Consider the following 24942-nt stretch of genomic DNA (forward strand, 5'->3'; position numbering starts at 1 on the left):
ATATTGGACTTTGAGAGGAATCTCCTTACTTAACCTTCTCTTCAAGTAAATCCAGAAATTACGCATTACTTATAAAAAAAGAATTATGCAATTAAAGTAGCACCAATTCAAGATTTTATATTCAAATAGACAGAGAGCGGTGCTTAAAAGTTTGTGAAACATTTAATTATTTCTGCATAAATAAATAGTAAATATGACCTAAAACATCATCAGAAGTCCTAAAACAGGACCCAATTCAACAAATGAGACAAAAATATTATACTCGGTAATTTATTTAATGAGGTAAATTATATTATTACAATATTGCATATTTGTGAGTGGCAAAAGTGTGTAAACCTTTGCTTTCAGTATCTGGTGTCACCCTTCTAAATGTTGATCAGTCTTGAACAGCTTGAAGGAATTTTAGCCCATTCCTTCATACAGAAAAAAATTTACTCAGGGATTTTTGTAGGTTTCCTCATATTTACAGTCTAACTTGTTTAACTGGGTTCTCTTTATCTACTTAAAGGACGTGTGAAAATGTTTAGGTCAAATTTATGCAGAAATATAAAACAATCTAAACGGTCAATTACTCTTTAAATCAATAATTGTAACACAGATATGGCTCTAAAATTCTGTTTTGTGTAACATAGTGTACCAATATGGCCTGTCCAAATAATTACATTTTCAACTTATCGTACAACAATTGGACATAACCTATTATTTTTGATAATTGTGATATCTATCTATTGTGTTTTTGTTTACATATATATAACAGTCATGCAATGACCAATGCTTCAATAACTGTGACTCCATTAACACAGTATGTGGACAGCAGAAAATAAACAAAAAAGTATGCATTTCCTGATCTAAATAACAATAATATTGTCTATCGCAATGATTTCTGGAACAATATATTGTTCACAAAAAAAAATAGAGAAGCAGGAAGGGTGTTTTGGTGATTGCCCACCATCTAGGCTACCCATAGGCCAGCCACCCTTAACCATATTTTTATTGTGGTGTTGTTAATGAGAAACCTGGACTTCTATGAACTGGAACTGTACTGTTATTAGAGAAGAATCCAGGTTCTGGTTGGGATCCAATTATTTTTTACTACATAATAATTTCATGTGTGTCCCTTAATTGTTTTAATGTCATTAATTTCAAGAAAATAAAAGAAATCAATCAAATAAGAAAAAACAATGAATAAAAAATATTGTTAATTTGTGTATTCTGTAAACAAGTCATGCCAGTGATGAAAAAATAAACACAAAGCCCAACACAATGATAACTCTTTAAGAGTTTATTTTATGAACTCGTACCTCATGTAGGAAATTAAAACAGTAAACAAGGGGTTCAACAAAATGAATAAATTAATTAATAACAACAATGCAACTGTAACAAAACAGAAGTGCTCTTAGTGTCTTCAATCTCAGTACAGCTTGAAGTGCAGTACAAAGTAAAAAAAAAAAAACAGAAAATAAAACTAATAAAAATTCATATAAAACAAGTTCCTGATTTTTCCTTTTTTTTTATTCCTTTCACACCAATCAGATTTTCCAACAACAAACAAATATACGCTGATCCATCTTCACTTTATGAAAGCAACTTCTGGTATGGAGCCCTGAGCCTAGGAGAGATCAATGGAATAATTGTGAGAGAAGAAATACATAAAAATTCTGTAAAAATATTTTCTAAAATCAACAATACTCTTCAGAAAATGCAAGTTATTTGGATTTACCTTTAGTTCTGTGAAGATCTGAACAGCTCTGTTGAAGTCCCAGTCACTATGCTGCAGACACCTGGTGCAAACAAACATAAGTAGCACAAACATTCAACAAATAAAGCAAGGTAATAGGGAAACCACTAGAGTGAACAAACCAGAATAGTGTCTTAGTAAGTTACTGGTCCATCCAAGCAGCCACAACAGCATCAATGCAGCTCAAAAAATATTGGGACAACTGAACATTCAATCTTTCTTTACCTTAAATAAGATTTAACCCTGGCTTTGTTGAAGTAACTGTCTCTACTGACCACATTTCAGGCCACTGCTGTCAAGATTTAATGGCATCCAACAACAAAAGCATAAGTGAGGTCAGGATGTTGCACAATCACAACTCAAACTCTTTCCTAGCTCAAATAATCCCAAAAGTATTGGATAAATGTCCAGCTCTAAAGCTCAATGCTGGGGGCTTTACATTGCTCTACCCCAGGCCTGGCATTCCACTAAAATGTTCAGGCTTATCTGCTCAAGAGAGAGACCTATTCTGTGTCAGCAGTGGGTGCAATGTAATGTAGCTGACTTAATTCATTGTAAGGGGTGTCCACCTTTACCCACCGTTTTACCCACCTTTACCCACCGTTACCTCCCGGCCGCTGCGCTCCTCCAATGAACGTCGCCTTGCTTTGCCAAACACTCACACAAAGCAATCCAGACTGTTCTCATACTCTCGCTATCTTTAAGAGACTCCTGAAGACAGAAATCTTCAAAGAGCACTTACTCTCTTAACACCTCTAACACACTAACTACTTCTAACCTCATTTCCTTCTTCCCCTCCTTCACTTCTCTATCCCTTTATTTCCCTTCGACCTCCTTTAAGCCCTATCTAAAATGGTTTATCTTAATTCCTATTACTTTTGTACTTGACTTTTGTAAGTCGCTTTGGACAAAAGCGTCTGCCAAATGTAATGTAATGTAATGTAATGTCCACAAACATTTTGATATGTAGTATATCAGTGCAATCACAAAATGTGCCTTTTCATTTTACATGCATAATAAAAACATTTCTTTGACAATGTCCACTTACTTTTGGGACCACTCGAGATTCATCTCAGACTTCTGGGAGAATGCAGAGAGCATCTCCTGCTGGGGAGCCGAGAGGGTGGGCACAGGGCTACTGGATGGGGTAGGGGCCGGTGCGAAAAACGCACGACGGATGTCTTCTGTATTGGCAAACCTCACAAACAGCTCATCATTGACTAAACACAACCTACGAGATAAACACAGGCTTTTAGCAGAAAAAAGGAAGCTTCTCTTCATTTATGTAATGTGCTTTAGAAAACAGCTGGATGTTTACAAGAGGCATAAATGCAGTAAACTACTAATCATGTTAAGTAATAAACTAATTACAACTTAATGTTTACTGAAAGAACACAAGGGAGGCCCCAGTTCTCTCACTCTCATACCCAGAATTCACTGCTGGGACAGCGATGAAGACCCGGGAGAATGCACGAACAGAGTCTCTCGACTTGCCATCAACTGCAAAAGAACAGCACAAACAAACACATACCAGTTTATGTACCAGAATTAGAATGGACAGAAAGTCCAAGACTTGTTAAATGGTCTGTAATACACACCTTCCTTAAACACCCCACTCACTGTAAATGCCAGCAATGTTTGCTGTAGGAAATATGAAACAGAGAAGAACAGATCGACTGAATTACAAAAGGCTTAAAAGAGATCATTCAGAAAACACCTGAAATAATCCTGACATTTACTCACGCTGTATGTGTTTACATCCACACTGAAAGAAGCTGTGTCATGCTGAGTCCGTGGGAGCTCATTCAGAAAGGCGACCACATTCAATCGGTTGTGCTTCAACAAGCGGAACCGTGCAACTGTGAGGAACGTACAAAGAGAAAAATATAAAAATGCAGCCACCAGAAAACGAGAAAAAGAAATCCACTTTTTCTTGTTCTTTGTAAAATACAATAGGTCTCTCAGAGTTGTATATGCATGCTGTATGTGAAACTGTTCTTCAACCTCTATTGTCTGCAGTAGTTAAGAAAAGGAGATACATGGCATCGCCCACCTTGGCTCAGGACCGCCCACTGCGCTGAATCTGGACTACAGTGGAGCCAATCTTTACAACTAAGGCTGTATCTCTAAAAAAAATTTGTCTTTTGAGTTTTACAGCTGTAAAAATTATTATGGGGGAAGGCAGGTAGCTTTCCTTACTGCAGTGCTTTTAGCCAATCAGAGGCGATATGTTTGCATTTATAAATATTTATGAGCAAGAGCCAAATCCTGTCTTTCTTCAGAGAACAGTAAGTCAGTGATCTTAAGCAGGGTTAAACAGAAACACAAAAAATGGCTCACATGGCATTCATTCATATTAGAAACCACAACTAGACTGTTTAAAATGAATTAAACTTCATAAAACACAACTGGGACCCTCCTGAACTGAACAGTGATAGGATAAGGCACTAAACACACAAAATGTGCAAAATTCTTGTATTAATGTAATAACAATAGCCTTCAAAGTGTCTAAGATTAATGCAATTATGAATTAAAAAAAAACAATCTCAATACCATATTAATTTTCTGTCAAAATGGAGTCAACACTCACCTGGGTCTTTGAGCTTTTTAAGGTTGCGACTATCTTTTTGATAGTCTCCCAGAAAAGACCTGTGACAGTGAAGGAAACTAAATTATTTTGACGCATTTTTATTTTATTGGTCCATTTATTATGAAGCTTGTAAAAAACTGTAAAAAAAAAAACAACTGCCAGATTTAAAAGGAAAGAGAAAGTGGGGATTGTGTATTCTGTCGGGTATATAAAGGGACCATGTACCTGAAGGGATTGTGCATGGACATAGGGATGCTGAGAGAGAAGGAGGCACCTTCATGATAAGCATCCAGTAGAGACTGCCTGTCCCCAGAGTCATACACACTGTAGTATCTGACAAAACAGAAACATGACAGACTATTTCTGAGAAAATCAAAGTCTAAATACTAAACAACCACAGAGAAAAACATTTACAGCTGAAAAATGCCAACAGTACAGACTTACTGCTGCAGAAAACCTAGAACAAACTCCTTGATTTCATCTGAACCAAAGTAGCTCCCCTAGGAACACATACATACACATGTTAAATGTTCATTAAAAACATTTAGTTATTGATGTTCAATCTAAGTGAATGAATGAATTGCATACCTTGCAGGTAGGAATTATAGTACCAGTTTCAATATCAAATCCTATCGGTGCAGGAAGATCATGACCGTCCTGCAGTTAAACAGTGCAACAGAAAAAATATAGACATTAAAAAAGTTTAATGAAAATCTATGAGGACTAAAAATAGCCCACTGTTAATGCTACTGGTGTAGACATACACTGATGGTAAAGTGATGGTAAATTACTTTGTGATTTCTTAGTAAATGGTCATTCCCTATGCTCTCACCCTATGTCAAAAGTCATGGGACAGCAGTATGTAAATTGATCATGATGTGTTACAATAGGGGACAGCTTGGAAACACCCACACCTACAAGTTGTGAGGGGTTATTCTGTAAGTGAGGCTAAATAAACTTTAAAATTGGTCCACAGGATCACATTTGTATTGGGAATACATGATAGAAGGCATTACCATCCACAGTAAACAGCAGTGTGTGAGAATTATTGTAATTGGCGGTGTTTATCAATTTTCTTTGAGAACAAACTTTGGCAGAAAATGACATGCATATTCAATGCATGAGGCACACTATACTATCCAGTGGTGAAACGTTTCTAATTTTCATAAATTGTGAACTAAATCCAAATACCCAGCACTATATCGGCTGCCTCCATAATGTAATGTACGTTTGTCAAGCTTTTAACAACAATATATCAAGGCATATTGATATTTCAAAAGCTCCATCTTAAAATATTATACACATATAATTGATGCCAATATAATTTCAATAAGATTCCAAAATGATAAAATACCAGTGTGAGGGAAGACAACAAACTAGAAAGGTGGGTCTCACCAGTTTGAGGAGCTTGGGGAATCGTTGCCGAATAGCGCTGTCAACATGAAGAGGACATAACAGAAGAATATACAGAGTTAGCTCTGATCATTCAGTGAAGCACATTCACATTGAAATCATTTTCTTGCACAATTATGAATATATCCTTCAGTAAAATCACATGTAAATATATAAAAATATAATGGGTATAGCATTAGATAGAAGTGTTTGCATATGTAAATTCTTATTGTATTACCCTTCTCTAATGCTTTTATTATTATTATTATTATTATTATTATTATTATTATTATTATTATTATTAATTACTAAATATTGATTATATTCAGGTACTGATTAGAAGTATTTGTCATATTCTTCCCATCACTCGCATGTAAATACATGCTTTGGCCCAGCCTAGTTAATTTGGGTTAATTTAAACCCAGAGTTAACTTACCGGCTGCTGCCACCCACCTACACCCAGGTATGTAGAAAAAAACACATTTTAAAACCCATAGTGTCTGACATACAAAGACATTTGCATACACATACAAAACACCAAAAACACAGAAACGCAACAATTGTCCATGTATCCCTGACAGTAGACTAGCTTGTCAAGACAGTGCCAACAAACCACACACACACACACACACACACACTTAAGAGAGAAATGTGCATGTGCTATATAGACAGAGAAAAAAAGCACGTATTAGAAAACCACTGGGACAGTGCAGAAATAGCAAGAAAATCCAATTTATTTTGAAAGACCCAGCCTAGAGGCCACCATCTGACAGAAAGACCAGGAGAGAAATTTACATTTTAATTGTCCCAAGTGTCAGAGCAAGCTGTGGAGAAAAAGGTGATGCTGTTAGCCACACCGATTGGACAGGTTGGGGAAGTTTGTAAGGGAAAAGGAAAGATGAAATGAAGAGTGAAGTTGTCCTCAGCAGCCCCACTATAGAGAAGCTATTCTCTTTCACTAGAACAGATTCACTCATCATAAGCTCATAATCAGCTTTGAAATGCTGAGTCATTATTATTTTGCTACAGTAGGTAAGCTGCAACCATGATGCACCAAGTGTTTTTTTGTATTGAGGTTTTGTCTTAAAGGAAGCTGATATGATGCATGTTTAATGGCATTTCTTATTTTTTCTTTTTTAACATCTTGGTTTTTGGGAGATTTTGGTTGTCTTCAGATCAGTGTTGCATGGTCACCTCTTGTGTTTTTGAGGGTTCTGAGCAGTTGCATAGATCACTTTTCCTCCTTTCACCCAACACAGATAGACTCTTTTCCAAGTTCAAGTCTTTCATCCATTGGACTTCCCCCTCTTAGTTGCACATCATTCTTGTACACATGCATGTTTTTTGTGGCCAGTTTTTATGACTGTGCCTGCCTTAGGTTGCCCCGGGTGCTAAAGGTGGGATCTTACCCGTCATTGGCTAACCAGCCTCTCTTACTGGCCAAGATCATTGCTTTGATTGAAGGAACAATATGATGGGAGGTGAAAGGGGAATGAAGAAGCAACACTGAATCAGAAACCTGTGGCATGAAAAACAACATGGGAACAAATTCTGCAGCAGGTATGGTCATACTGCCAATACCGCCAAACTGCAGAGAGAGAATTTATCTGTCCGATGTCTCTTTTTTAGATTTTAGCAAGTCTCTTTAGAGGTAGTTTTTTTACTTTTCATTTTATTTAAATTATTTTTAATATTTCTATATTCAACTGACTTGAAGCATGTCCAAGACTGAACTATCTTTGCCATATTCATCAACAAAGTGCGAATGTCTATCTATAGTGGAACAGCTTAAATTCACATTTAACTGGGTCTCCAGAGAATGACACAAGCACACACATAGATACAGACTCCTATGGGAGAGAGCTGAAACTAAACACACAGAGCAGAATGCTCCCAAAAGACGTCACGGGCTGCTGCACTTCTGCTCCATTACCATAGCTAAGAGCTAGATGTAAGGTAATAGCACATAAATGATGTAGAAAACACACACACACACACACACACACATACCACCTCACACACAGTAAATACAGTAACATTAAATTATATGTACAATGCAAATAATTTCTTGTTTCTTATGCTGCTCTTGACCAGATAAACACAACACTAGTGGTCAATTACCAGGCATGGGCTAGAGGGACACAAAGTCTCCCACCAAAACTGTTGAATAATGACACTGCATTCAATACTTTTGGGATGAGATAAATTGGGGAATTGTGGATGAAGTAGGGTGATGAGCACCCAATTTCCTTACTAACAGTATTATTTCTGAATTTAATTAAATCCTCACAGCAAATTTCCTTTCGAATCTGTTAGAAAGCCACAAACAGTATCAACAAGGGTATTTTTGAATACCCTTGATTATTCATAAGAAACAGTGAATGGACAGGTGTCCCAATACTTCTGTTCGCATAGTGTATTATTTTACTAAGAACTCCAGTACCTGGTCTAGACCCACCATGAAAGATCTTAATCTTACATAAATGAGTCCTACCTGTTTATTACTTTGGTCCTATTTAACCAGAATAAACAATTCATCTATTGCCAGAACATGTCCCCCTATCTTCACTCTTACTGACCTGCTCCTGCCTGGCCTCAATGTTTAAAGCTGTTACACTGTTGGAAGGGACTTACCTGATGTATGAGGACTGGTCTTTAAAGTGGTCACACAGAGGATTGCGGTCTAGGCACAGCTCCGTCAGCTTAAAGCCCCTCACCTTGTCGAGCTCCCGCTCAGACTTTAGCTACAGCAGAATTACAGAGACAGATCATTAAAATTACAAGCTAAAGTTTTATTTAATTGTAAATTTAGGAGGACTGTATTAACTAGTAAAGTATTTAAATGTTGGTTACCTCATTGTGGGACAAGTTGAGTGTCTTCAGGTTGGGCACTTTGTTCACCAGTTCTGCAAAATCATCCAACTTGTAGAGTCTGTTATTGCTTAGGTTGAGACACACCAGCTGAAGATGAAAGAGAAAGGGACGCTAAATTAGGGTTTATGATGTTGCCTTTATAGTTCTCACTGAAATACTGCAGAATCCACTCCCTTTTAAATATGTCTCTGGGTTCTGGTCAACTACAGTCCCCTCCAAAAGCATTATAACAACAATGTTATTTCTGATGCAGAGTGAAAACATTTAGGTTCGACATTAAAAGATAACATTACAAAAAAGATGAACATTTCAGCTTTTATTTACAGATAGAAAAATGGGTGGGTTCAGACAAAAGCTGATATTTTCTAACTACTTATCTGATCCAGATACAAATAGCTGGAAAAAAAGGTGAATATTCAGCTTCTATATGTCACAAAGTTTTAAGCGTACAGCAGAAACAAAGGAATTGGCCTTACTGTTCCAATACTTTTGGAGGGGACTGTTTTTTGCTTTTTATTACTGGCTTGTAAAAACTTGCAATCTAAATAAAAGTGTACCAAAATGAAATTGTTGGGCTCAAACCGAATGAAATGAAACATCTGTCTGAAAATCGGATATCTAAATCATTTTGGCACTTTTTCACCTTTGAATGAATTAAATAGCCTATTTTTTTGTCTTACTTTCTTAAAGAAAAAGCTATTAAAAAACGAGGCCAATACATTAATCATAGCAGTGCAATTGACATGCATTTCTTGTAGCGTTAAAAAAAGTGAATTTTCAAATAAGAAGCATTTAAATTCTATGCCTTTGTGTCCAGATCCTGGTTCTGGCACCCCCTACCCTGCACATTTAGTGGGTTTTCCTGCTCCCAACACACCTGATCAACTAATCAGCTCATTAACAAGCCCTCTGAGAGCTGCAGAAGAAAGCAGGAAAACCCAGAAAAGGGGGAGGGGGGTTCACACCTGTTCAAACAAAAATATATATGCAAACTGAGACATGTATACTTACATTAAGCAACAAGATCTTTCAAAATATGTCAAGTAAGACATAAACCAAGCAAAATCGCTGATTCTTTGGCTACAATTTGGACACAAAAATCAGAAAAACTTGACCAGAGTCTTTTTGTGCTTATTTTTAGTTCAAATTATTTAAAATAAGATACAAATTCTTAAAAATTAAGATCATTATTCCAAAAATAAGCAAAATAATCTTTAAAAAAAAAAACTTAAAGAGGAAAAACAATGTGTATATATATATATATATATATATATATATATATATATATATATATTAAATAAAACATTTGGTTTTTATGTGGTGTGAAAACAAATCCACTTTAACCAGACTTAAAAGTGCAGGTGTTAAAATGCTTTTACAGGCATAAAATGATGAATGTTAATTCTTTTAAATGGCAATGACAAACACCATAGAAATGTTGCAGTTTAAACTCTATTCCCAGATCAGCATTAGTAAAAAAAAAACAACAGTTCAGGCTTACCTCTGGAATATTCTCCTCAATGATCTTCACTACAGCTTGCATGCAATTCTTGTGGTTCAAAATCACTTTAATTTTCTGAGACACCAAATCTGAGGAAAGCATCACATTAAATCAAATAACAGATATAATTCTCTCCTTTACAAGTGCCCCCCTCTGGACACTCAGGTCCATGCTCTTTTGTGATGAATTTAAACACTTTAAAATAAAAAAGACAAGCTCTGTTGTTGAACAGAGTGCATTTGTGGTTGACAAGACACAAAACACTAACCTGGATCTGTCTGGATGCTGTTCAGATCAAGATGCTGCTCTGAGGCGTCAAAACGCTTGGACATGCATTGCTAAATGAAAATATAAGAGAGATATATAGTTATTGTACAGACAGGTATTTCCCAGATAAAATACATTACCTAAGGTCGGCATCTTACCTTCAAGTGTTCCAGGTCCTGTTCTGTCAGGTCACTCTGGAGGAAGGCAGGAGGAGGGCAGGGGTTTATAAGCACAACCACCTAAACACAGGGAAAATGGAATATACCACATTAATATTTCAAATATTTTTGCTTTTTAACTAAATAACCTAAATTTGGCACGTATGGTTTGGGGAAATGAACATAAACATACAATAAAATACACATTTTCTATTATAGTCTCATACCTTATATCCTTCAGTATCTGTGATCCTGCGAGTGATTTTGCTCAGGGCATTGGCTGATATGGCATCTTCTAGGAAGAACTGTACTTTATTGCCCTCTGTAGAGTACTATTTTCACGTCGAAACAAACACACATATGAACATGTTTGACATTCATCATACTCTGCTGAAGTACAACATAAGCAACATAACAGCTGAGAATCCACTGATCTTCTAAAGCAGTGTTTTAAGTAACGGCTTGGCTAAATATGGTAATTCATTACTGTACAGCTGTGACAATTATTAATTTGTAAAATTACAACATAAAACACTAGAAAACACAAGATTTTAGATTGATATATGAATAATGTAAAAACAGCCCTATTACAAATATATAATGCTCTGTTGAGATTTAGAATCTGTAATATTGCACATAATACACTATTTATAAAGTAATGTCATTCTGCATTGAATCTGTTTTATTCCTTCATTATAATAGATCTTTATCTATGAGATACTATTGCCACATTCAGAAGTAAAATGTAAGCACTTTAATTTCTGTGTGTAAGAAAATATGTTTAATAACAGAGCCTATACATCAGTCAAATCAAAGATATTTCAATCCAAACCGCTGTAAATATGAATACGATTATTATTATTATAGGAAAACAGAAATGATGGTTGTCCATTTACAGCTTACTCACGTGTATTGGAATAAAAGGTACATGGCACAGATTCTGTAATGCAGTCAGAAGCCACTTCTTGTCATATTTCTTGCCATAGGGTATCTGTCAAGGAGCAGCCATTGTTCAAATCTAATAACTTTTATCAGACCATCAAATATGACCAATAGAGATATATGCTTTTCAGAGTCTTACCGTTATTTTAAACCAAGTTTTGTTTTTTTCTGAGCTTGTGCAACCAAACAGACTGGGTGTATCCAGTAACGGTGCACTTACTCCTGGTGACCTGTATCCCACAAGCCCCCCTCCACCTCCTCTTCTGTCTCGATCAAATCGACCATCTTTTCGGTTGGGTCTTCCATAGGGATTGCTAAAAGAAACCAAAAAGTCACACAAAAATGTTAAGGAGAACTTTTATTTCTGAGAAAAAAACATAGTCCTGTAGCTTTATCACACAAGTTATGAATCTATTAGGAGTATCTGACAAAGACCACATACAATCTCTGCTGAAAAGCTCCATCTTGGCAATCACTCATGGACACATCGCCATCTCGATCCTCAAGCCTGCTGCGTGGTCCAGGTCCGAAGCCTCCTGTTTGTCCCCCTCTGTGCCTCTGTCGTATCTGCTCATTGTGAGGACGACCTCTGAAGGACCCTCGGCCCTTTCGGTTATGGAACTGAGGACCACCTACACGGCCATTGAGCTCTGGACCACATAAAAGACAAACACAGAATCAATTCCTGTGTTTTCAGTGTTCCTTTAAATGCAATATTTTTTATGTTTTTTTTTTTTGAGTGGTTAAGGAGTTCGCAATAATCTGAAGTCATCTGCACATTATTTGTCGTGAATGATCTTAATGTAAAAATAAAACTGGTACAAATGCAGAACAATGTGATGGCACACTGTTAATTAAACTGTAATTAGGGGTGTAACAGTATGTATATATGTATACCTTATATGCAGCTTTTGTATTAAACACTGTGCAAATATAACCTTCTTATTTTAGTTAAGAAGAGGCGTAAAATATGGAAATCATTGTTATATAAGAGAGTTCTTTACAGGTTTCTGACAGAAGCAAATGTCTATTTACTGAAATTTCCTCTCTCAGATTTTGTACGTATAGATATTAGGGGTGTGCCATATATTATCGTGCGCAATAATATCACCAACATTTTAAATATCGTGAACGATGTTATACCATGAAATATCGTGCCATATCACCCACCACTAATTATCACATCAGGGTACAACATTTTTGCTGTTTTTAGCAAAAGAATAATTCACACTGTTCTAATGTCCCCAATAAATATTTACTAGAGACAGATTATATCTGTCTAGTATCATTCATTTTATTTTAGTCTTGGATATATGGAGATATTTGGAGAGCATTATTAGTATCATGACATTCTGGATCACATTCTTGGGTTAATATCTCAGTTAGGGGTCTGTAATACGTATGCAATAATAAAATAAAAATTTCATTTTGTTGCAATAGTGTATGCCTGAAATATTTTTTTTTATTCAGTGTTTTGTTATATCGCCAAGAGTATCGTTATTGTGGACATACCATGAAATATTGTGTTATTGTTTTAGGGCCATATCGCTCAACCTAAATAGATAAATCTCCATAATTCCAGTTTGTAAATCAAATTTAAACAGTAATTTGTATAATCAAATTAATCTGATCAATTTCCCAGCCATACAGTACAGACCAAACATATTTTTCATAAGTTCACTATGCTACTGCACTAGCTACTGTGACTGGAGAAGAATGGAATCGAACCAGTATTGCACTAAACAAGATAGATTTATAACACTCACTAGTCAATTTTTATACCTTTTTTATTTACACTTGTCTGTATTTATTTTGTTGCAGAATGTTTTACAAGCTTAATATGCTTACTAGCTACAGAGGTAGTTTTACATTCTATAGTTCTGCCAGCACTGTAATTAACTGAACTGCACCCTACACAAAATGGTGAAATGTAAACTAAATTAAGTGTAAATATGTTCCTACAGCTCTGGAAAAAAAGAGGGCACTTAAAATTAAAATATTAAACTGAAAACCTCTGGAATATAATCAAGAGGAAGATGGACGATCATAGTCCATCAAACCAAGCTTGCATTTTTGTACCAGGAGTGGCATAAAGTTATCCAAAAGCAGTGTGTAAGACTGGTGGAGAAGAACATGCCAAGGTGCATGAAAACTGTGATCAAAAACAAGGGTTATTGCACCAAATATTGATTTCTGAACTCTTAAACCTTTATGAATATGAACTTGTTTTCTTTCCATTATTTGAGATCTGAAAGCTCTGCATCTTTTTTGTTATTTCAGCCATTTCTCATTTTCTGCAAATAAACGCTTTAAATTACAATATTTTTATTTGGAATTTGGGTGAAAGGTTATCCGTAGTTTATAGAATAAAACAACTATGTTCATTTTACTCAAACATTCACCTATAAATAGCAAAATCAGAGAAACTGATTCAGAAACAGAAGTGGTCTCTTGATTTTTTTTTCAGAGCTGTATGTGGTAATGCACGTAATTATTGAAATATTAACCTGTTAAGAAGCTAAACATACAAACCCAGCAGTAACTCAGTTTAACTTAAGAGTCAGTCCGCCTGGCATCAACAGTAAACACAGCAGTAACATTGAATGCACTGACAGAACACACCGCAGTAATAACAATAAGTTGAGAAACAGCAAATATGAACACAAAAGCAATTGACAGGTTTACCTCCCGGAGAGCTGTGACTGATCCAGACCTCTCTTACAGCAGCAGGGTCTGTATAAAGATCTAAAGAGTGAGGAAAACACTGTGTTCAGACAGCAGTCCGCTTCACTCGGTTTACTCTCACTTACCGCTGTAGTAGCGGCCAGACTCCGCCATGTTCCTCGTGAACGCGGCCAGTCCCGCAAACTGCCCGCTTCTTTCAGATAAACTCCAGCTGGATGCTGCTTTTACTTAAACATGACATATAAAAACCCCCGCTCTCACAAACTACAATGTGTAAACTACCGACTGCGGTCACTGTAGTCCGCGGCTGCGCACAACTTCACAACCAAACAGTTAAAAGACTACAATAACCGCCATCGCTTGGGCCAGTACTTCGCTTCCGGGTTCCCTGACGTAGACGGAGACTTTATTTATTTATATATTTATTTTTTCATTTAATTTAAAAAATACATGCTCATTTTTGATAGATCTTTAAAAAGATACACATTAAATGTTTTACAAAATTACACAAAAATAAAAGTAAATATATACATATTAAGAAAACATCACAAAGTTGAAACAACAAAAAACAGAGTACTAGTCAAATTTTTAGACACACATTTCTTTAATAATCTTTTTTTATTTGTATTACTTACTACATTGTAGATTAATATTAAAGGCTTAAAAAATAAGAAAGGAAAACGTATTTATTTTATTTTATTTAACTGTTTTGTTGAGTTTGTAGATCAGGTGTTTGTAAAGGCTAAACTCTTTTTTATCTACTATCTAATTGCTAATATTAACCTACGATTTAGGTAATAATACAAATAAAGAACAACTATTAATGAGAATGTGTGTCCAAACTTACACACAGCTGATATTTGTAACACTGATATTATCAATATCATTTCATACAGTTCTTTAACAATTTCCATTAATAGAACAGCCGTTTTTCAGATTTTTTGTTTTGTTATATACGCAATAAAGAAAAAAAAAAAAAACACAAAAAGCCTGCACTAATCATAAAAAACTAATGTCATTGCAGATGACTCAGAACCAATTACACGGCTTTGGATTTTTGTATATAATTATTTCCAGTAAGGTGATCTGTTTCATTTCCTGATTATTGTATTCTGAATCACAGTGTAGAAATAAGTACTTCACATAATTATTAGCAAAAATAATATTGTAAACAAATTAAACTAATGACTGCTAACCGCTAGAGGGAGCCCGCGAGTGAATGGGGGAGAATGGAGCTAAACGGATTTAAAACTCAAATAAAAGAATTGTCCGGGATTTTCCATTCATTTTTAGAAAGTAGAATAAAGTGTTTCGCTAAAAAATGCAAACAAACTCTGCCTGAATATTTCCATATTTTATTTCTGCTTATTATTTGTTTTTAGATGTTCCAAATTTCATCACATACTTCACAACACATTGTTATTTATTTCTTTTTGGTCTTCTCATTAGACCAACAGGCTACAGGAAGTATGTATATGTTAGCAAATGGGATTGGAACGGAATTGGATTTTCATGTTGAATAACAAAAAAAGCAGAACAGCAAAGTATGCTAAATCAATGTTAATTTATCCATCTCCAAAGTATTGAAACAATGTTGATCTTAGACAGCAGAATTAATATACTTGTCTAGTGCATATCTATTTCACTTTGATTCAGCATTGATTTAACGTTATGATTTTACATGTATTGTGTTAACCTTTACTTAGGTTAGGTTACATACAGTACCTGTTGGTAAAGTTTGGACATGCCTCTTCTCATTCAATGTAATTTCTTTCTTTTAAGTTTTTTTCACATTGTAAATTTAATATTGAAGACATTAAAGTGATACAGGAACACATGCAGAATTGCTAAACAAGTGTTAAACAAACCAGAATATGTTTTATACTTTAGATTCTTCTAAGTAGCACATTTATCTTTGAAGACAGGTCTGAATACTCTTGGTATTTTCTTCTTAGTGTCTTGATAAGTCTCAGGAATAGTTTTCTCAGTGTCTTGAAGGAGTTGCTAGAGGTGCTGAACAATAGTTGCTGCTTTCCTTCAAGCTGTGAAGCTCCAGCTCATCCCAAATCACAATTTCATTTGATCAGGATTAGGTCAGAGGATTGTGGAGGACAGATGCCTTTTTTGTTTAGTACATAACTCCATTTGTGTCCCTTAATTGTTTAAATGTATTTAATATTAATCTACAATGTAGAAAATAAATTAAATAAAGAAAACACTGAACGGGAAAGTGTGTCTAAACTTTAGACTGGTCCTGTATATCTTGTTAAAATTGTATTTTGTGTGTATTTTATGTGTCCTTGCAATGTATAAAGGGACAAGTAAATAATAATATTTATCCCTATATACTACAAGGAAAAGGGAGCAGCTTTTCCTTAAAGGCATGGGGAGTAGAAGAGCTCAAACCACTTCCTAAAGCCCTACATTAACTAATAAATGCTGAGTCAATGTAAGGGTTTCAACACTAACTGATGCCTATGGAAGAATATTAAATAATGGTTGTTTTTTCATCATCAATTTAATAAGATACTGATGACTACTACTGCCATCTAGAATGATAAAATAGGGACTTGCTTTTGCATGCAGGTACTCTGACAGGTTGCGCTACTTTGTCAAACAGTGCTACCCTACTGCATATTTAAAAGATAAAAATACAAAAAAATAATCACCATACTGGAACATACTTCTAGCAGGATATTTAAGCTAACTCAATGTATAAGTGTACAACGTTAAGATAGCCAGACGTGATTAGATAAAAAAGGTTTTGTATTTTAAATTGCTTATTTATTATTAATGCTATTTTTATTATTTTTATTATTAACTGTCACTTACAGGTTTGTATTACCAAGACAAAAAATACGGTTAATTCAGGTTGTTTAAAGAACCCAAAAAGTAGATAAACCGAATTATCATGAACAAAAGGCATGAAAACGTGCAATAAAATGTGGGTCAGCGCATGTCCAGTGCCGGTGTTCTGTCGAGTTGTGCTACACGGTCATACTGTGCTACCCTTGTTTTAATGGAAACGCAAACATGCCAGAGAAAGCACCACATTTGATCTCGGTAAGATATTTGGAAAGCTAAAATCAATATATCAGTGTACAGCTGAGCGTTAATTTTTCATTGCTCACTTATTATTCATTGCCATTTACACATGTTTAACACTCACACAAATAATAAATGTACAAAGTAATATATTACCATGAAAAGGTTAAAAACAACGTGGTTCTGCGCATGCGCACTGGTGGGAAGAAGCACATTTTGATGGGTAACACAATTTGACAGAACACCAGAACCTGGGTCAGCGTGCTAGTTAGCTAACCATATGTCAGCAGGCGTAATTAACGCTAACAAGCTAGGTTAGCTAATTGACGTTAACTCATAGTAATATAAAACAAACTTTGCCAAACTTAAGGTTAACTATAATTTCAGGCTTTAAGCAGCAGAGTTTGGTTGAGTTAATAAACTCTAAATCGGTATATATTTATTAAACAGGCATTACCTTGCTGCGGGTTATCTCCCGCTATTTTGTGGCTCCACCAGCGTAGCGGAGTCATGCTGTTCAGACAACTGCGGTTTAATAAAACTCTGCGCGGAGCTGCGCAGCTGGAGATGAGTTAGTTTAATTCAGTGAAACTGAGATGAACATATGCATGCTCAAATGCCATAAACCACTAAACCGCGGAGAGTTTAGGATGAGAATTTAAACTGTGTCACTCGGTTTAAATTGAGAACAGATTAATAAAACACTTAACCCGAGCTGATACTGACCCACACAGTAACTGGCGCCACCTGGTGTACACGACATGAACTCAAACACATCGCCTTTCTCATTACAGAGTGACAAATTAGAACAAAAATCTTTTATTATTAAATCTTCTCCCAACATAATAAAGTGCTCCTTCCATAAATAAATACATAGTTTCCCCAGTTTACGGGAGGGAATTAGATGATCTATTAAATTAAATGCGGGGGTAAGTTCTTGTTAAATTACATTACGTTTCCACCGTGTGACAAAATACCTGTTCTGTATGGAAACCGAGTTGCATTACCGCATCCGAAAATAATAATAAAATCCAGCACGTATTTTGTATTTCATTATTCAGTAAAATGCTATCTCATTATTCTGAGATACTTAACTATTATTTTGATGTACTATCTCATTATTTTGGGAAACTATGTTATTATTTTGAGACACTAAGTCACTATTTTAAGGTACTATCTTATAATTTAAAATACTAAATCAGTATTTTGAGATACTAAATCACTATTTTGAGAAACCATTATTTTGAGATACTAAATTATTATATTGAGATACTAAATCACTATTTTAAGGTACTATCTTATTATTTTAAGATACTAAATCATTATTTTGAGATACTAAATCACTATCTTGAGAAACTCATTATTTTGAGATACTAAATCATTGTTTTGAGACAGTAAATCACTATTTTGAGGTACTATTTCATAATTTTTGAGATATTAAAGCACTATTTTGAGGTACTATTTCATAATTGTTGAGATAGTAAATCACTATTTTGAGGTACTTTTTCATTATTTTGAGAAACTCATTATTTTAAGATAATAAGTCGCTATTTTGGGGGTACTATCTTATTATACCGAGATACTAAATCATTATTTTGAGGTACTATCTTATTATTTTGAGAAACATTATTTGTATATACAAAGTCACTTTTTTGAGGTTCTATCTTATTATTTTAAAAAGAATGGCATTATTTTTAATTACTAAGTCACTATTTTGAGGTACTGTCTTATTATTTTGAGAAACTATGTTATTATTTTGAGATACAGATTCAGCAAAACACATCTCAAAATAGTGACTTAGTATCTCAAAATAATGAGATAGCAATTTACATAATAATGAGAAAAAAGTGCTGTTTTTTTATTTGAGGTGGTGGGAATGGGCTTTTTTAGTTTTAGAAATCTTGCTGCAACTATATATATATATATATATATATATATATATATATATATATATATATATATATATATATATATATATATATATATAGTAACTTAAATAAAAGATCATTAATGAAAGAATTAGTTTACTTAGTTCTTTATGTACAGATTGACACAGTAGGTTGGCAACACAAAGTTTCATAAAAAAAACACAGGCCTAGTATAAAACATAAATAAGTAGCATTCCACAATCCAGCTGTGAAGAGCAGACAATGCTGAACACATGTAAAGTACAGTCCAAAAACAGTTCTGTGTGTGAAATGAGCTTTAGATCACAAACATCAGACAAGCTCATTGGTATTTGCAGTTTTTTTCAGCAAGTCTGAGGAAGTCGACTCGGTTTGGGGTGGATTAGGTTTGTCATTTGTCTCCTGGTGGTGAGTCTGTTGGTTCTGTTTCTCCAGGATTTGACCTGCAGCTTCACTGATGGCCTCGCGCAGCAGAGAGATGAGGGAGTTCAGTCCGATAACGTAGCCATCCTCATGGTTCCCCTCGACCCACGGAACATCATGCTTCAGGTGCACACCTTCCAGCGTGGGTGTGGTCTTTCCAAAATCAATCATCCATATATTGGCCTTGCCGGTGTGGTCGTGTACGAAAAGAAGAGAACCTCCAATGACCTGGGAAAGAGGGTGCCAAAAATAGGGATTTAAATATGTTTTTTTCTGACATAAAATTTTATTTGAGTAAAACAAAGGCAAACACTTAAAACTCAAATGTAATGCTTCACCTCATGGCTGCTGAAAAAGGCAGACTCCTTTAACGTCTCTTTTAGTTCCTCCAGTCTGGACAGATAGGCCTTCTAAAAAACATGAGAAAACAAGTGAACAAATCGAAAGATTTAGGAAAAATTAAGCTTTTGTCTTTTTGAGCATATTTAAACATATGGACATTTGATTTTGATACAGGAAGATGATAAAACCTGCACCTATCAACTGGGGTTATAAATAGGACTTTCTCATATACCCCACTGTCCCATTAACTCATCTTTAACTACATTACATTAACACGATCTGACACCTAACAGTTACGTTTATGTGACTGTTTATGATCAAACATTTGATACAAACAAGAAACACCTATTCTTCCTGAAGAGTAACTGTTTATTTTACCCTGGGTGTATCGACAAATATCTTTCAATTATAATTACTTATCTTATTATCTTTAATTACATAATCATTGTGTGAAACCTTGTATTTTATATGCATTAACCAATACTCACATTGTATTTGATCATTTTTATTACTCACAGTGTATTTTACACGCATTTATATAGAATATTAACCAATAATCACAATATATATTCTTTACATATATAGTAAAACATTGTTTGATCAGGCATGTGACTAACACAGACTTTATTATGACAAATTAACCCACATGATACATAAGGCATTTACTAACACATAGGATCTATTATATGGCGGACTAACCACGCGCTACCAACACATTAACATATAACATATGGAATCCATTGTGTGACTTGTGTAGCTCATGCTTGAAGCATTTCATTCACTGCATGTCTCTGACTAACGGCCAGCAATCATCAGCTAGTGCACTCTGTATAAACTGAATTGATACAAAGGAGACTTTGAGACGAACAGTGCGGCCTTTCTTTCTGTGCGTGCAAAGTTCTTCACCTACCAAAGCGGGAGGACACGCGCACATAGGGAGGGCGGCACTGTCTAATTACTGAAACAATATCACACTGTCTGACTGGACCCAGTCAATTCTTGAAACAATACCACACTGTCCGGCTGGATACAGTCAAGGCCAAACACTAGTGGTCCGGTCAGACCTGTGAAACTTGAGTACTAACACGTGAAATTACGCACGCTAACATGAGATGATTTTAGCAACGCCTCATCAGCAGGTTTCACGTCATTTGGGGTATAAACATGGAGTCAGATCAGAGGGGGGTCAGAACTTATGCTGGGACGGCTGTTAGACGGTCTTTCATATGTGGGTTCTCCTGAATATTCAGTACTTTGTAATAAATGCTTGGTTTGCTTTCAACTTCACTCCACCTGTCTGCGACTCTCTATCAAACGAACACGTAGGGGAGTTGTACCCCGGATGAGGGGTGGGTGTGGACCCATCTTTCATTTTCTTTTCTACAACATTCCCTTTACCCATACACTAATATGTTTCCAACAATCCTAAAATTTAAGTGCAGCACGAACAGGTAGCTGTTATTACAGCTGATATTGACATATTGTAATCTATTTTAATCAGAGCAATTCTGTTTCTCAGCTTTGATTCACTATGTTTTGGTTAGGAATCAAATATGTACCAAAAACAAATATGTACCAAAAACAAACATGAGTACATGTAATAATATACTTAATAAAATTACCCTGCTAACAACATTTGGTTAGTAGAACATGTTATAATTTCTTTTAAACATTTTATTTGAGTAATTCTTTCAAAGTTTTAATAATTTTTTATTCCTCTAGTTGAACCTTATGTGAGAAACATTTTAATGACATTGTGATGCAAAACGTTATTACCATTGTCAGGTTTTTAGAACATTCCTGGAACCTTCTTTCTGTAAGTTTACAGGCTAAACATGTCCTCTAAGCATTGGTCATATAGTGTTGAAATACAGGGCAGACAATCACTTGATATCTATAATAAGTTGACAATAAGCGTTAATGAATGAAACTTACTAGAATGAGTACCTTCCTATTGCTGAATAATAACAGAGCGTCGATGATTTGTGATTTGGCCTTTGTTTTATTGAAATCTCGTAACACAACCCCTGTCTCCATCTGAAATAGAGAAAGAACAAACACATGTGAGTCCACTGTGAGATAACCGAGAGATAGCATTAAAACTGATCTCCAAGCAGTGCAGGCTGTTTTTAGTGCCATACCATAATGCCCTCTATCCGGAACCCTAAAGTTGTGGTGCTGCTGGTGCTGTCCCTCCACTGCATGTAGCGCAGTTTGGTCACACCTTTCCGCTCGTGTTCCTCCTCTGTGGGGGCTGTAGGATCTACTTTTACCATCTTCTGGTACATATCAGTCCGCAAGCTTGCTTTGGTCCTGGCTTTAACAATCTCCTCCTCCAGGTATGTCCTGAGTGGACAACACCAAAATAGGAAAGGCAGTGGTTAAAGAACGGAACAACAGAAGGAAAACGAACAAACCTCAAATCCCAAAATAAAGTAAAAAAAAAAAAAAAAAAACTACTGTGACAACATTATTATTTGATTAACTGATTGATTTACTTGTTTTTAATTCATTAATAGTTCAAATGTAAAGATTGGTGGCAGACAATAGTTTGTTTTGTGTTGTGTTTAAATTCCAGTCTTCTTCAGTCTTCCCACTGTTCTGTTTAACTCAGATTGTATTCATATGATGGTGGGTTTAAATGCTATGATTTATTCTTTTCCTAAACTTTTATTAAAAAAAAAAAAACACAATTGTGTTGTGTTACATATCACATATATGCGACAGGTTTTTGCCAGTACCCAGCCCTGAAATCATAATAATTGTGGCTGTAATGCAACAACATGTCAGTTTCCCAGACAGGGATTAAGCCTAGTCTATGTTTTCCTATCAGTGTAAGAAATTTTAAAATGCTGTGAAGTCCAAGTCTACACATAATCCCTGTTTAGAAAACTGCCCCATAGTTTGTCAGAACAAAAGCCTGCATGGGAGGCCGATACTGGGTACCTGACATCTTAGGCAGAAGAAACACTGTTTTTCTGTAGGTGAAATAAGTTGTAAGTCCTTCAGTCAAAAGTGAGAAGGAGAATTTCAGCAGCATCAAAGGAAGGTGATGCAAGAAAGAATGTAAAAGTGCAGTACAGTAGAGGTCATGCAGAGGATGAAAATCTCCTGGACTTGAGATAGAAGAGGGAAGACCATTTAACAGAATTATTCAAGGTCCCAGTCATTGTCCTGTGAACTCGTTTTACTTCAACAAAAGCCTGGGACACCGAAAGATCTGTGGAAACTTGTTTTTTTAATAAAACAATATACAAATTATATAAAACGTTGTGTGAAAAAATAGCATAGCATGCATTTCATGGAAAATCTCGTCAGAATCACCTCAAGAGTGAGGAAGGTGCCTTATCATTTGGAGGTCACTGGTTCTACCAGGTGATATCACAGCTATCTGTGGGTTGAAATTTAAGAGAGTGTAATTGGCCACACCCAGTGCCAAAGTGGTTATTGTTAGCTTGTTATATAACTCATAATTTATATCTATAATTTAACTAACACATAGGACAGCATTTCTATTCCTTCATGCTGAGAAATAGTGAAAAGAATTGTGCATTCCTTAATTATTAAAAGTCTAGACAATCACAATGCATTACTTTCCATGTAAATGCTGTGACCTGTGTCCTTAATAAAAACAGAAAAATTTGATCTAATCAGCCCAGTTCTCTCAGCACTACATTAGCTTCTATTGCAAGACCTCATTTCCCGTCATGAGCAACAATGGTTACATAGATAACAGGTGCTTGACTCTTACTAGTTTTACCGTCTCTTATAAAGCTCACAAACTCTAATCATCTTCTAGATTGTGCTTGAGATTCAGATACAGTCTCAGTATTTAAGTCTATACTGAAAACGCACTTGTTTAATATAGTGTTTTGGTAGTTAAAGGTTTCCTTTAGGTAAAAACTGCAGATCTAGTGGGTTGTGGACATGTTGGTGCTGTTCTCCTGCCACATGCACATGATCACTCAAGTTTGTAGACAGTAAATGGATGCTAGTGTTTCAGGGTGGACTCATGTCTATGTTACCTTTTGACTCTCTCTTTTTAGTTAGACTGTTGCATACAGACCTAACTCATTAGCTATATTAGGAAAATGTTCACATTCTGGATTGACACTTATGGATATTTGATTGTCAGACTTATCTGCTACCTGCCTCAGGCCAGTTGTTCACCCTTTAGCCATAGCTTGCTGCCTCGACTAGCTGCCTACCCTCCGTAACCAACTACATAACATTTAAACTGGAGTCTAACTAATAATCTTCTATTTTCTCCTAGTATTATGATTAAAACTACAATTAATTATCACCATTACTTTTATTAAAGTGGCAGCTCTGGGGAATAATCTGTACATTCTAAAAAATATATATAATTTGCTTACTTACTGCATCAAACTATGCTGTTTAAAAAAGTTTAGTTGACCATGATATAAGCCTTCAAATCAGATAAGGCACCAAAATCTGTGGCCATGCAGTGTGATCTGAATTTTACCCAGTCAGAATGAGACCTCTTGGTTTTATGTGAAGCACATCAAACAGACTGAATGGTGCTCTTGCATACCGGATGCCCATTTTGCAGTCCATGATGACCGGCTGCTTGAGGCCACTCAGCAAGTCCTCCAGACGGATGTAGGTCTCTCCGTTCCTGCTAATCTGCCCATAGTACCGAGGCACGAAGCGACGGAGAGGGTCCGACATGAGAGCCTGCAGACAGCTGTCCTCCACTTCATTAAATCTCTTCAGTACCTCACCGCCTTCACCCAGCTGGATGTTACCTGATAACACAGGCAGCATCAGGATTATTTGTATCTGTGCTGCACTTTACAGATTCATAAAACATATTGGGTTACCAGCGTTTATATAAACTCTCTAAACTGTGCTTGCAAAAATATCAGTTATAGTCTGTAACAAGGTGTAGCCCCAAGCTAGATGTTTCTAAAAATGTGGGCAGTGAAAAATAAAGCATAACTGCTCAAATAATATTTGGCCAGTGATGTTCAAATATTATTCAAATAATATATGAAAAGGTAACACAATACTGCACACAACACCTTCGGAAGGCTCCAAACGTGAGGCGTCCCAAA

General features: G+C 35.6%; 2 protein-coding genes across 3 annotated transcripts; both read right to left on the bottom strand.

Annotated features, from left to right (window-relative positions):
• Window positions 1–1262: 1262 nt before the first annotated feature.
• nxf1a (nuclear RNA export factor 1a) lies at window positions 1263–17883 on the bottom strand. 2 transcript variants are annotated; one of them, XM_022683553.2, is made up of 22 exons: window positions 17650–17883; window positions 14148–14207; window positions 11905–12112; window positions 11602–11776; window positions 11428–11511; window positions 10748–10852; window positions 10521–10601; window positions 10364–10433; window positions 10096–10184; window positions 8574–8681; window positions 8355–8464; window positions 5724–5760; window positions 4917–4985; window positions 4773–4828; window positions 4554–4661; window positions 4329–4387; window positions 3482–3597; window positions 3337–3379; window positions 3166–3238; window positions 2787–2969; window positions 1721–1781; window positions 1263–1609 (listed from the first exon to the last, which is right to left on the bottom strand). In XM_022683553.2, the coding sequence occupies exons 1-22, from the start codon at window positions 17702–17704 to the stop codon at window positions 1571–1573; spliced, it is 1989 nt and encodes a 662-aa protein (XP_022539274.2). In that variant the 5' UTR covers window positions 17705–17883; the 3' UTR covers window positions 1263–1570. The 2 variants fall into 2 exon arrangements, with proteins under 2 accessions (XP_022539274.2, XP_022539275.2); XM_022683554.2 differs by lacking the exons at window positions 14148–14207; window positions 17650–17883 and adding an exon at window positions 14273–14521.
• Window positions 17884–19211: 1328 nt separating this feature from the next.
• LOC103032446 (inositol-trisphosphate 3-kinase C-like) lies at window positions 19212–24676 on the bottom strand. Its single transcript, XM_007247490.3, has 5 exons — window positions 24420–24676; window positions 22006–22210; window positions 21800–21901; window positions 19861–19932; window positions 19212–19750 (listed from the first exon to the last, which is right to left on the bottom strand). The coding sequence occupies exons 1-5, from the start codon at window positions 24650–24652 to the stop codon at window positions 19412–19414; spliced, it is 951 nt and encodes a 316-aa protein (XP_007247552.3). The 5' UTR covers window positions 24653–24676; the 3' UTR covers window positions 19212–19411.
• Window positions 24677–24942: the final 266 nt, after the last annotated feature.

This window comes from Astyanax mexicanus, chromosome 10 (assembly GCF_023375975.1).
Source record: "Astyanax mexicanus isolate ESR-SI-001 chromosome 10, AstMex3_surface, whole genome shotgun sequence".
NCBI classification, from domain to species: domain Eukaryota; kingdom Metazoa; phylum Chordata; class Actinopteri; order Characiformes; family Acestrorhamphidae; genus Astyanax; species Astyanax mexicanus.